The 14,378-nt window shown below is 46.9% G+C and overlaps 1 protein-coding gene across 2 annotated transcripts in view; it reads left to right on the plus strand.

Annotated features, from left to right (window-relative positions):
- The window catches only part of COL24A1 (collagen type XXIV alpha 1 chain), a 481,357-nt gene that overhangs the window by 227,872 nt on the left and 239,107 nt on the right, over positions 1-14,378 (plus strand). For both annotated transcript variants that reach the window (XM_029063711.2, XM_029063709.2), the window contains exons 23-24: positions 5,669-5,722; positions 9,590-9,634. In XM_029063711.2, the coding sequence (XP_028919544.1) occupies positions 5,669-5,722; positions 9,590-9,634 (99 nt within the window). The remainder of the gene's footprint in view (positions 1-5,668; positions 5,723-9,589; positions 9,635-14,378) is intronic.

Consider the following 14,378-nt stretch of genomic DNA (forward strand, 5'->3'; position numbering starts at 1 on the left):
GCTCGACTGTATATATCTTCATCACCCTATTTATTTTGTTTATTTTGTTTAATGAGACGTACATCACCCTGATTCTATTTAGTTGCCTTTTTTTTCTAATGAGACGTTCTTCCCCTCGACTCTATTTATCGCCATCGTTCTCGTCGGCCCGTCTCCCCCGATCAGACCGTGAGCCCGTCAGAGGGCAGGGACTGTCTCTATCTGTTGCCGACTCGTACATTCCAAGCGCTGAGAACATTGTAAGCGCTCAATAAAGACTATTGAATGAATGAATACGCTACAGACGTAAGGCTTGTTTTCCCCCAAAGGGCAGCATCTTTCTGCTGGGCTGAGACTGCAGTCCATTCATTGAGTCGTATTTATCCCAGCTCTGTCACTCGTCTGCTGTGTGACCCTGGGCAAGTCATTTCACTTCTCTGTTTCCCTCATCTATAAAATGGGGATTGGGACTGAGAGCCCCCCGTAGCACAGGGACTGTGTCCAACCTGATTACCCTGTTTCTACCCTAGGGCTTAGAACATAGTAAACACTTAACAAATACCATAATTATTATCATTATTATTATCGAGTACTTACTGTGTGCAGAGCACTGTACTAAGAGCTTGGGAAGATACAATACAACAACCAACAGACACATTTCTTGCCCACAGGGAGTTCACAGTCTCCAAATTTCATCCGGTCTCACACGAACCTGGGAATCAGAAGGACCTGGGTTCCTTCATTCATTCAATCATATTTATTGAGCACTTACTGTGTGCAGAGCACTGTACTAACCGCTTGGAATGTACAATTCCGCAACAGATAAGAGACAATCCCCGCCCAACAACGGGCTCACAGTCTAAGAGGGGGAGACAGACAGCAAAACAAAACAAGTAGTGAGGCACATAGTAAGTGCTTAAAACAGTGCTCGGCACATAGTAAGCGCTTAACAGATGCCATGATTACCGTGGCTCAGCGTGGCTCAGTGGAAATAGCATGGGCTTAGGAGTCACCGGTCCTGGGTTCTAATCCCAACTCTGCCGCTTCTCTGCGGTGTGACCTCGGACAAGTCACTTCACTTCTGTGTGCCTCAGTTCCCTCATCTCTAGAATGGGAATGAATAATGCCGTTGGGATTTGTTAAGCGCTTACTATGTGCAGAGCACTGTTCTAAGCGCCGGGGCAGGTACAGGGTCATCAGGTTGTCCCGCGTGAGGCTGACAGTTAATCCCCATTTTACAGAGGTGGTAACTGAGGCCCAGAGAAGTGAAGTAATAATAATAATAATGTTGGTATTTGTTAAGCGCTTACTAGGTGCCGAGCACTGTTCTAAGCGCTGGGGTAGACACAGGGGAATCAGGATGTCCCACGTGGGGCTCACAGTCTTAATCCCCATTTTACAGATGAGGTAACTGAGGCACAGAGAAGTTAAGTGACTTGCCCACGGTCACACAGCTGACAAGTGGCAGAGCTGGGATTCGAACTCATGACTTCTGACTCCAAAGCCCATGCTCTTTCCACTGAGCCACGCTGCTTCTCGCCCACAGTCACACAGCTGACAAGCGGCAGAGCCGGGAGTCGAACCCATGACCTCTGACTCCGAAGCGCAGGCTCTTTCCACTGAGCCATGCTGCTTCCCATTGAGATTAATGGGAAATGATTAATGGGAAATAATTAACGGGAAACAATAAATTCAAATTAAGAGTTTGAGCCCCATGTGGGACAGGGACTTTGTCCAACCTTTTTAACTTCTATCTACCCCGGTGTTTAGAACAGTGAGTGGGAAATAGTAAGTGCTTAACCACTACCATAATTATTATTACTATTATTATTATACCCGGTGTCTAGAGAAACAGCGTGACGTAGTGGTAGAGCACGGGCCTGGGAGTCAGAAGGTCTTGGGTTCTAATCCCGGCCCTGCCACTTGTCGGCTGTGTGACTTTGGGCAAGTCACTTCACTTCTCTGAGCCTCAGAGAAGTGAGCCTCAGTTACCTCATCTGTAAAATGGGGAATTAAGACTGTATGAGCCCCACGTGGGACAACCTGATGACTTTGAGTCTCCCCCAGTGCTTAGAGAAGCAGCGTGGCTCAGTGGAAAGAGCCCGGGCTTTGAAGTCAGAGGTCATGGGTCCCAATCCCGGCGCGGCCACTTGTCAGCTGTGGGACTTTGGGCAAGTCACTTCACTCCTCTGTGCCTCAGTTCCCTCATCTGTAAAATGGGGATTAAGATTGTGAGCCCCAAGTGGGACAACCTGATTCCCCTGTGTCTACCCCAGCGCTTAGAACGGTGCTCGGCACACAGTAAGCGCTTAACAAATGCCAACATTATTAGAACAGTGCTTGGCACATAGTAAGCACTTAATAAATACCATAATTATCATAAATAGTACCCAGAAACAAGAGCTAATCCCAAGAAATCTGGACCGATCTTAATCTTTGAAATAGTCTGGGGCCAGCTGTCCTTAATCAATCAATCAATGGTATTTTTGAGCACTTACTACGTGCCATAGCATTGTACTAACCACTTGGGAGAGTATAATAATAAAAAATCATAATTATGGTATTCGTTAAGTAATAATGTTGGTATTTGTTAAGCGCTTACTATGTGCAGAGCACTGTTCTAAGCGCTGGGGGAGATACAGGGTAATCCGGATAATCAGGTGGTCCCACGTGAGGCTCCCAGTTAATCCCCATTTTACAGATGAGGTCACTGAGGCCCAGAGAAGTGAAGTGACTCGCCCACGGTCACACAGCTGACAAGTGGCAGAGCCGGGAGTCGAACCCATGACCTCCGACTCCGAAGCCCGGGCTCTTTCCACTGAGCCATGCTGCTTCCCAAGTGCTTTCCTCTATGCAAGGTACTGTAGTAAGCACTGGGTAAAGACAAGTAAATTGGGTCGAACACAGTCCCTGCCCCGCATCGGGCTCACAGTCTTAATCCCCACCCCATTTTATAGAGGAAGTAGCTGAGGCACAGAGAAGTGAAGTGACTCACCCAAGGTCACGCAGCGGACGAGGGGCAGAGCCACATTAGAACCCAGGATCGTCTAACTCCCAGGCCTGCGCGCTACCCATTAGGCCACGCTGTTTCTCTCCAACAGAATCAGCAGACGCGTTCCCTGCCCTTAATGAACTTACTTTTCCTCGAGCAGGTGAAACTGTTTCTGAGGTAGGGTGGCCATCTGCCTACTTTTCAAGCTGGCCTGACCCTGCCAGAAAGGAATTCGATCCCGGATGCCTTGATCAATCATCTGGCATCTCTGTTGATATAATCATCTGTAATATATATAATAATATACATTACGTATACATGTATATGAATATATATAATCCGTAATCATCTCTCAATAATAATAATGATAATTACGGTATTTGTCAAGTGTTTACTTTCAATCATCTAGCATCTCTGGTGTTCTGCTCCGTGGCAGAGTTCAGCATCCTAATAATAATAATGTTGGTATTTGTTAAGCGCTTACTCTGTGCAGAGCACTGTTCTAAGCGCTGGGGTAGACACAAGGGAATCAGGTTGTCCCACGTGGGGCTCACGGTCTCCATCCCCATTTTGCAGATGAGGTCGCTGAGGCCCAGAGAAGTGAAGTGACTCGCCCACAGTCACACAACCGACAAGTGGCAGATCTGGGATTCGAACCCACGATCTCTGACTCCGACGCCCGGGCTTTTTCCGCTGAGCCACGCTGCTTCTCAATCCTAGAATCGGCAGCTTGTGTTTAGAGGGACCTGAGAGTAGAATTTGACAATAATGAATAATAATAATTATGGTTCTTGTTAAGCGCTTACCGTATACCAAGCGCTGTTCTAAACTCTGGGATAGACACAAGTTAGGTTGGACACAGTCTCTGACCAACATAGGGTTCACAGTCTTCATCCCCATTTTACAGATGAGGTAACTGAGGCCCGGAGAAGTGAAGTGACTTGCCCTAGGTCAAACAGCAGACATGCGGCGGGGAGCCAGGATTAGAACCCGGGAAGCAGCGTGGCTCAGTGGAAAGAGCCCGGGCTTGGGAGTCAGAGGTCATGGGTTCGAATCCCGGCTCTGCCACTTGGCAGCTGTGTGACTGTGGGCAAGTCACTTCACTTCTCTGGGTCTCAGCGACCTCATCTGGAAAATGGGGATTAAGACTGTGAGCCCCACGTGGGACGACCTGATCACCCCGCGTCTCCCCAGCGCTTAGAGCAGTGCTCGGCACATAGTAAGCGCTTAACAAATGCCAACATTACGATTAGACCGTAAGCCGGTCAAAGGGCGGGGACCGTCTCTATCCGTGGCCAATTCGTCCGTTCCAAGCGCTTAGTACAGTGCTCTGCACGTAGTTAGCGCTCAATAAATACTATCGAATGAACGAAAGAACCCATGACCTTCTGACTCGCAGGCCCGTGCTCTGTCCACTAAGCCCGGCTGCTGCGTCTTGATGGCTCTGAAGCAGTTGGGAAACTCAGAAGATGCAGGATAATCGCTTGGGGTTCGGGTGGAATCGGGAATACTTTCACAGACAAGGCATCTTTAGGATGCCAACATGTCGCATTGCGCGCTGGAGGAATGTACGCGATTTCTAGTACCTTTGGGGGCCTATTTTTTGTGAATGCTGTCGCTGCCCATCTATCTGAAAACATTTCAGGTCCAGATATATTGTAGGCAGGCTAATTTTACATCTGAAAACAGATATCGCTCCATTTTCATTCATTCGATAGTATTTCTTGAGCGCTTACTCTGTGCAGAGCACTGTACTAAGCGCTTGGAATGGACAAATCGGTAACAGACAGAGACGGTCCCTGCCCTGTGACGGGCTTACGGTCTAATCGGGGGGAGACGGACGGACGAGAACGATAGCAATAAATAGACTCGAGGGGCTGAACATCTCATTAAGACAATAGCAAATAAATAGAATCAAGGGGATGTACATCTCATTAACAAAATTAATAGGGTAATGAAAATATATAGTGAAAAGAGCACGGGCTTTGGAGTCAGAGGTCGTGAGTTCGAATCCCCGCTCTGCCACTTGTCAGCTGTGTGACTGTGGGCAGGTCACTTCCCTTCTCTGGGCCTCAGTTCCCTCATCTGTAAAATGGGGATGAAGACTGTGAGCCCCACGTGGGACAACCTGATTCCCCTATGTCTACCCCAGCGCTTAGAACGGTGCTCGGCACATAGTAAGCGCTTAACAAATACCAACATTATTATTATTATTATTATTATATTCTTTTATTCTGGATGAACTACAGAATAGAGGTTCTCGAAAAAACTTGCATCCTAAGACGACTGACTCGATGCGGCCCCAACATCTCACTGAGCACTCATGTATTATTCCAGACTCCCTGTTGAGTGGGGAAGTTTTCTTAAGGAAATGCCAAAGCTGTGATTTTAATTCTGTGGTTTGATCGGGCGTAAAACGGTGGTCGGTCCGCACGGAAACACTCACCGCCTAATGCAAATGCAATCGACGGCATTTGCGACGTTCTAGCTACCTCACCAAGAAAAATCTGTGTGTACACCTCAAAAAGAAGCTTTCGGAGATGGTGAGAGATATCCGATTGTAGTTCAAATGCACTAAACTCGAGATTTAAAAATTTAGTCTAAAATATTTCTCTTTCTCTTTCTTGCTCTCTCACATATTTCCCTCCCTCCACTTCCTTTCTTTCTTCCACCTTTCCGTCCTTTTTCCAATTCTAGGGAAAACCAGGCCGGAAGGGCTATGCCGGTGAACCAGGACCAGATGGATTGAAGGTAAAACTATCGATTCCAACCTACTTGGACTTAGATGCATTTTGGAAGCAGCTGTGATAATCACGGAGATTAGCAGTAGCACAAGACCACAAAGAAGCCCTGACGTGAGCCGGTTAAAATTTCAATGAAATGGGAAAACGTGACTCGTAGGATGAGTACTGTCTTTCTTAACCTGTTGGGCAGGGATGGTCTCTATCTGTTGCCGAATTGTAAATTCCAAGCGCTTAGTATAGTGCTCCGCGCACAGAAAGCGCTCAATAAATGCGACTGAATGAATGAGTGAATGAATGAAAGTGATAGAGAAGCAGCGTGGCTCAGGGGAAAGAGCCCGGGCTTGGGAGTCAGAGGTCATGGGTTTGAATCCCGCTTCTGCCACTTGTCACTGTGTGAGTCTGGGCAAGTCACTTCACTGTGCCTCAGTTCCCTCATCTGTCAAATGGGGATGAAGACTGTGTGCCTCACGTGGGACAACCCGATGACCCCGTATCTCCCCCAGCGCTTAGAACAGTCCTCTGCACCTAGTAAGCGCTTAACGAATACCAACATCATTATTATTATTATTATAACCACCTAATGGATACCACAGTCACCCCAGTCTCACTGCCAACCTCTCGTCCACGTCCTGCCTCTGGCCCGGACTGCCCTCCCTCTTCATATCTGACAGGTAATTTCTCTCCCCACTCTCAAAGCCTTATTAAAGGCCCATCTCCTCCGAGAGGCCTTCCCCGACTAAGCCCTCTTTTCCTCTTCCCCCGCTCCCTTCTGCATCACCCTGACTTGCTCTCTTTATTCATCCCCCACCACCCAGCAGGGATCAGATGAGACATAAATAACTGTATAACTTTATGACTTTGGCAGAGAGAGTTTAGATAACTCGTCCAGGGTCACACGGCAGATCAACCCCCTAGTGATCTCCTAGTGATCTTTCCACTGCTGAGCAAACTCCACTTTCAACTGCATTTCCCGCCTTAGGAATTGCTCTTTCCCCAGCACAAATCCCATCTGAGAAGCCCAGATCTCTCTCCTTCCTCCTCCGACTCCAAGAAGTCTTCCCCGACTAGCCCTTATCTCCCCTACTCCGTCTCCCTTCTGCGTCTCCTGTGCACTCGGATTCTCGTACCTTTTAAGCCCCTAATATTCACCCCACCCCACAGCACTTATGTACAGCACTGTACAGTGGGGAAGCAGCTTGGTTTAGTGGCAAGAGCACGGGCTTGGGAGTCAGAGGACGTGAGTTCTAATCCCGGCTCCGCCACTTGTCTGCTGGGTGACCTTGGGCGAGCTGCTTGACGTCTCCGTGCCTCAGTTACCTCATCTGTAACGCTAAAACTGTGCGCGCCCCCAGGAAACAACCCGATTACCTTGTATCTACCTCAGCGCTTAGAACGGTACTCGGCACATAGTGAATGCTGAATAAATACCAAAATATTAATTACCGCTATCATTATTACAGATCCATAATTTATTTTAATGCTTCTCTACCCCAGTAAGACTATAAACTCTGCAAGGGCAGGGAATGTGTCCACCAACTCTCTGGTAATGGCCTCTCCCAAGCACTTAGTGGTTAGAGCACGGGCCTGGGAGTCATGAGGTCATGGGTTCTATTCCCAGCTTCGCCAACTGTCTGTTTTGTGACCTTGGGCAAGTCGCTTCGCTTCTCTATGCCTCGGTTCCCTCATCTGTAAAATAGGGATAAAGACTGTGAGCCCCATGTGGGAAAGGGACCGTGTCCGACCCGATTTGCTTCTATCCACCCCAGCACGTAGTGCAGTGCCTGGCACATAGTAAGTGCTTAATAAATACCATTATTATCATTACTACTCTCCACACAAGGACTCAGTAAGTACCATTAATTGATTGACCGATCAATTCGGATTACGTGAGCCCCACGTGGGACAAGCGACTGTGTCCAACCTGATTTGCTTGTATCTACCCCAGTGCTTAGTTCGGGGCCTGGCACATAGTAAGCACTTAATAGTGACCGTGGGCAAGTCACTTAACTTCTCTGTGCCTCAGTTATCTCATCTGTAAAATGGGGATTAACTGTGAGCCTCACATGGGACATCCTGATTACCCTGTATCTACTCCAGCGCTTAGAACAGTGCTCTGCACATAGTAAGCGCTTAACAAATACCAACATTACTAAATACCAGAATTATTAAATACCATAAAAACAATAATAATTGTTATTAGTATTATTAGTCTTATATATTCTGAGGGACATACTCTCTGGCTGCCACTCCCTGATGGTAGAGCCCTGACAGCTCAGATTAAAAATGCTGTAGCAGTGAAGTAGAAAACATGGAATCTGGATGCAGCCAACATCTTCTCATATTCCCTGTGCCTGAATGGTTCTCCATTCCACTGAATGAACCATGAATAATTGTCGTATTTATTGAGTGCTTACTATGTGCAGAGCAATGTACTAAGCCCTGAACAGAGTACAATATAAGAATATAAAAAACACATTTCCTGCCTGTAGAGAGCTTACGGCCTGGGGGGAGGCAGACAATAATAAAAAGAAATAAAATTATGGCTGTGCACATAAGTGCTGTGGGGCTGGGTGGTGGGGGATGAATAAAGAGAGCAAGTCAGGGTGATACAGAAGGGAGTGGGGGAAGAGGAAAAGAGGGCTTAATCAGGGAAGGCCTCTTGGAGGAGATGGGCCTTTAATAAGACTTTGAGAGTGGGGAGAGTAATTATCTGTCAGATATGAAGAGGGAGGGCATTCCGGGCCAGAGGCAGGACGTGGACGAGAGGTTGGCAGTGAGATAGGCGAGACTGAGGCGATTGTGATATCCGTTAGGTGGTTATCCCTTTCATTCATTCGCTCGTATTTATTGAGCGCTTTCCCTGTGCAGAGCACTGTACTAAGCGCTCGGGATGTACAATTCGGCAACAGATAGAGACCATCCCTGCCCAACAACGGGCTCACAGTCTAAAAGGGGGAGAATGGGTGTGCCAAGCACTGCATTATTGAGCACTGGAGCAGATACAAGATAATCAGTTCAGACAAAGTCTCTATCCCACATGGGGCTCCCAGTCTAAGGGAAGGGAGAAAATGTATTTTATCTGCATTTAAAAGATGAGGAGACTAAGGCACAGGCTAATGGCTTTAACTGGAATTAAAACCCAGGTCCTGGGACTCCGAGGCCTGTGCTCTCTCCACTAGGCCACATAGTAAGTCTTCCTTTCAGGTAAGTAGGCCAGGGCCCGCAGATGAATGGAGACCGCTGTCTGTCTTATTGATATTTCAATTTATAGAGCTAAATTACAATTAGCAGAGCTCAAGATGGACCAAGATTTTAACCCTAAATTGCAAAACAGTCAGAAGGCATTGCCTTAGTGAGACATGTTCTATGAAGTGTCTCCGAAGAATCATTTAAATAAATTCAAGAGCTGGAAGATATTAATCGGTTCAGTTTATCAACATCATATTTCAAGTAAAAAACTGTTTAGAAAACTACCAGCAGCTACTCACATCCCCAACTAATATATCATTTCAAGGGATGCAGAATCAAGCGAGAACATGTGTTGCAACATATCTAATGCATAGGGAAGGGCTTTACACAGGGTATTCACCAGAAAAACATGCTTTTAACCATTCATAAAACAGTGAGTCAGAGGGAATACAGCATTTCACTGAAGTATGTATCGCTGAAGGAAAGTTATGCACTTAAGGGTAATAAAGACCAAAATTCACTGGAACAAAATATTTAAGATTTCTCTTGCCTTTCCAGTGTAAATAGATGGCCTATGTGGAGTGTAATTTATGAAATGATAAAATGCCTAAGAAGATGGAAAGATGAGAGTCACACTGAAAGCACCATTTATCAATATTTGTATTTTCTGTCTTCCGTGTTTCAGGGAGAAGCAGGAGATCAAGGAAACCTTGGAAAAATTGGTGAAGCAGTAAGCTCATTTTCAATTTTTGCCTGTTTTCTATAGTCACTGATTGGAACCATTTTGCAATGATGTTAACAACTAACTTCAGCACTTCTAATGCCACCTTTGATCTCAGAGAACCTGGATTCTAAACCTGACTCTGCCACTTGCCTGATGTGAGATCTTGGGCAGGTCATTTAACATCTCTGTACCTGAGTTTCCTCATCTGTCAGATGGGAATTAAATACCCGTTCTCTCTCTTTCTTAGACTACGAGTTTCATGAGGTGATGATTGGCTTGTATCTAACCCAGTGGTTACTACAATGCCAGGCACATAAGTGCTAAACAAAGGACATAATTATTAATTCTTATTAAATATATCAATTTAAGATACTGTCTTATATACGACCTATTTCTTTCACAGGAAGCCCCATTTAGAGAGGAGACTAGAGGAAAATACTGCTTAGCTACTGTGTGGATTTTTCCCCTAAACAACCTCAATTATCACCTCCTTTACCGTTTCACACCTCATTTACCCTTGATCAAATTCCGTACTAGGTGGTCAGATTTGCAGTTTGCCAACTTTATTGTATTGTACTCCCCCAGTATAGTGTCCTGCACACAGTAAGTACTCAATAAATAACAATAATAATGTTGGTGTTTGTTAAGCACTTACTATGTGCAGAGCACCGTTCTAAGCGCTGGGGTAGATACGGGGTAATCGGTTCGTCCCACGTGAGGCTCACAGTTAATCCCCATTTTACAGATGAGGTAACTGAGGCACCGAGAAGTGAAGTGACTTGCCCACAGTCACACGGCTGACAAGTGGTAGATACGGGGCAATCAGTTCGTCCCACGTGAGGCTCACAGTTAATCCCCATTTTACAGAGGAGGTAACTGAGGCACCGAGAAGTGAAGTGACTTGCCCACAGTCACACGGCTGACAAGTGGCAGAGCCGGGAGTCGAACTCATGACCTCTGACTCCGAAGCCCAGGCTCTTTCCACTGAGCCACGCTGCTGATGGAATCTTGAGCATAGCCCTACTCTTGGTCCAGTGGAAAGAGTACTGCTCTGAAAATCCCGTAGGCTTTGGTTCTAGGCCTGATTCTGTCTGAATTTGGCTAAGGTGGAGGAAGACTTCATAAGTACTGCACAATATGTTCGGTCATACATCATTCAGTCATCTTTATTGAGCGCTTACCGTGTGCGGAACACTGTACTAAGTGCTTGGGAAAGTACAATACAGCAATAAAGAAAGACAATCCTTGGCCACAAAGAGCTCACAGTCTTGAGGGGAAGAGAAATACACACATACTGCAGGGTGGTCGGGCTGTGCTGCTTTTTTAAAGAGCCAGTCAGACCTATTTTTCAAGGTGGGTTTAGGAACTGTAGAGAAAAAAGGAATTTGAATGGCATTTCCCGAAAAGCAAAGGGATTGTTCCGTGCACGGGGACAGATTTTGAATAGAAAGGCTAGCCTTCCTCTTTCTTAGCTGAAGGTCCTGAGTGTTGGCATCTGCCCCTCCTTGTCCTGGGTCCAGCCTAGCCCGCATGACAGACTGATCTTTCCCCCTTTCTCCTTCTTTCTCCTTCTTTCTCAATTCATGAGATTGCATGACTGAATGAATGATCGCCTGAGATATCTTCCCAAGCGTGACTGAATCTAACCCCGGGATACTCCTGAACTGAGTTTCACACTGTAAAATAATATAAAATAAGGGAGATGCAGGAAAGTGTCATGCTAATGGGGAGAAATGACAAGCAGTGGAAGGGGGAGGGAGACGGTGGAGGAGGAAGAAAGGAAATGCAGTGGAAAGAGCTCGGGCCTGGGAATCTACTCCCTTCTACATCACCCTTGCTTGCTCCCTTTGTTCACATAATAATAATGTTGGTATTTGTTAAGCGCTTACTATGTGCCGAGCATTGTTCTAAGCGCTGGGGTAGACACAGGGGAATCAGGTTGTCGCACGTAGGGCTCACAGTCTTAATCCCCATTTCCCCGCTCCCCTAAACCCCACAGCACTTATAGTCATATCTGTAATTTTATCCGTCTTCCCCCCTCCTCTAGATTAAAGCTCGGTATGGGTAGGGAATGTTTCTGTTTAGTGTTATGTTGTACTCTCCCGAGCGCTTAGTACAGTGCTCTGCACATAGTTGTCAATAAATATGATTGAATGAAGGAATGAATGTGTGAATGAATAAATGACCTTATTACTGCTCTGTGGGAAGGGTAGGTCAGGGAAAACAAGAGCCTGGACTTGTGGTTTGGGAATTGACTCTTTTCATTTTCCCTCCGGATTTCAAAACATCTCTGAGGAAATCATTGCCTCGATTTGCTTGTTTCCACCCTGCTCTTAGTAGTACAGTGCCTGGCACATAGTAAGTGCTTAACAAATACCATAATTATTATTATTATTATCATTAGGAATTCCCTCTCAACACGGGTTGTTGGTATTTATTAAGCGCTTACTATGTGCAGAGCACTGTTCTAAGCGCTGGGATAGATACAGGGTAATCAGGTTGCCCCACGTGAGGCCCACGGTTAATCCCCATTTTACAGATGAGGTAACTGAGGCACAGAGGAAGTGAAGTGACTCGCCCACGGTCACACAGCTGACAGGCGGCAGAGCCGGGAGTCGAACCCATGACCTCTGACCCCGAAGCCCGGGCTCTTTCCACCGAGCCACGCTGCTTCCCCAACTAGTGTTGTCCACCTAGGCCCTCCCCATAAACCTCCTGAGGCGGGGAGGAGAATCGTAGTCAGAGTCCAAACACTTGTGGTTATTTGGTGGAGGTGGAGGGACCGTAAGCTCATTTATTCACTCGTTCCTTCATTCAGTCATATTTATTGAGCGCTAACTGTGTGCAGAGCACTGTACTAAGTGCTTCAGAGAATACAATATAGCAATGAACAGATACATTCCCTGCCCATAACGAGCTTACAGTTTAAAGGCAGGGCAACGGAAATCAATACAAATAATGTTACAGATATGTACATTGGTGCTGTGGGGCTCGGAGTGGGGAAGAGCAAAGGGAGCAAGTCAGGGTGATGCAGAAGGGAGTGGAAGATGAGAAAAAGCAGGGCTTAGTCCGGGAAGGCCTCTTGGAGGATGGAATGTGCCTGTTTACTGCTATATTGTACTCTCCCAGGTGCTTAGTACAGCGCTCTGCACACAGTAAGCACTCAATAATTAAGATTGCATGACTGAATGAATGATCGCCTGAGATATCTTCCCAAGCGTGACTGAATCTAACCCCGGGATACTCCTGAACTGAGTTTCACACTGTAAAATAATATAAAATAAGGGAGATGCAGGAAAGTGTCATGCTAATGGGGAGAAATGACAAAGATATAGTCAACAGAGATCATTTTAAAACTTCATTTTTATCTGTGCTGTCGAACTCATCACCTCCCAAGTATTAGCTGCCGACAGATAGCAGACTGATCGGAATTTCACCATCTTTGCCATCCTCTTCCCATTCTGGTGGAAAATGCATTTGAGTCCAGACAAGCAATGGAAGGGGGAGGGAGACGGTGGAGGAGGAAGAAAGGAAAGGCAGTGGAAAGAGCTCGGGCCTGGGAATCAAAAGGATCTGCGTTCTAATTCCGGACCTGCTACTTGTCCGCTGCGTGACCTTGGGCAGGTCACTTAACATCTCTGTGCCTCAGTTCCTTCATCTGTAAAACGGAAATTAGGGCTGTGAGCCCCCTGTGGGACTGTGTCCAACCTTATTGCCTCGTATCTACGCCAGGGCTTAGAACAGACCCGGGCACATAGTAAAGCGCTTAACAAATACCGTGCAAAGAATATAACTAGATAATTGGGAGACACTGTGACCCTGTGGGAGGAACCCAGGACTGGGAGTTGGGAGATCTGGGTTCCGGTACCAACTGTGCCATTGGATCCCTCTAGTTATCGCCCCAACTCCCTCCTACCCTTCCTCTCCAAACTCCGTAAGCAAGTTGTCTACACCAGCTGTCTCTACTTCCTCTCCTCCAATTCTCTCCTTGGCCCCCCGTCCAATCTGGCTTCTATCCCCCGAACTCCACAGAAACGGCCCTCTTAAAGGTCACCGATGATCTCCTTCTTGCCAAATCCAACAGTTCCTATTCCATCCTGATCCTCCTCCACCTCTCAGCTGCCCATGACACCGTGGACCATCTCCTTCTCCCGGAAATGTTATCCCAACTTGGCTTCACTGACTCTGTCCTCTCCTGGTTCTCCCCTTATCTTTCTTGCCATTCATTTTCAGCCTCTTTCATGGGCTCCTCCTCTGCCTCCCACCCCCTAACTGTGGGGGTGCCTCAAGGCTCACTTCTTGATCCCCTTCTATTCTCCACCTACACCCACTCCTTTGGAGGACCCGTTCGCTCCCATGGCTTTAATACCACCTCGATGAGGACGATTCCCAAATCTACATCTCCGGTCCCGATCTCTCTCCCTCTCTCCAGTCTCGCATCTTGGCCTGCCTTCAAGGCATCTCTACTTGGATGTCCTCCCGTCACCCAAATCCTGTCCTCCCCTTAACTTTCTCAACACTGTAGTCGGCACCACCATCCTTCGTATCTCTCAAGCTTTGGCATTATCCTTGACCCCTCTCTCTCTCATTCAACCTTCGTATTCAGTCCATCACCATATCCTGTTGGTCGCACCTTCGCGGCATCGCTAAAATCTGCCCTTTCCTCTCCATCCAAACTGCTCCCACGCTCATGCAGTCACTCATCCCATCTTGCCTCCTTGCTGACCTCCCAACCTCCTGTCTCTCTCCA

Source organism: Ornithorhynchus anatinus, chromosome 4 (assembly GCF_004115215.2).
Source record: "Ornithorhynchus anatinus isolate Pmale09 chromosome 4, mOrnAna1.pri.v4, whole genome shotgun sequence".
NCBI classification, from domain to species: domain Eukaryota; kingdom Metazoa; phylum Chordata; class Mammalia; order Monotremata; family Ornithorhynchidae; genus Ornithorhynchus; species Ornithorhynchus anatinus.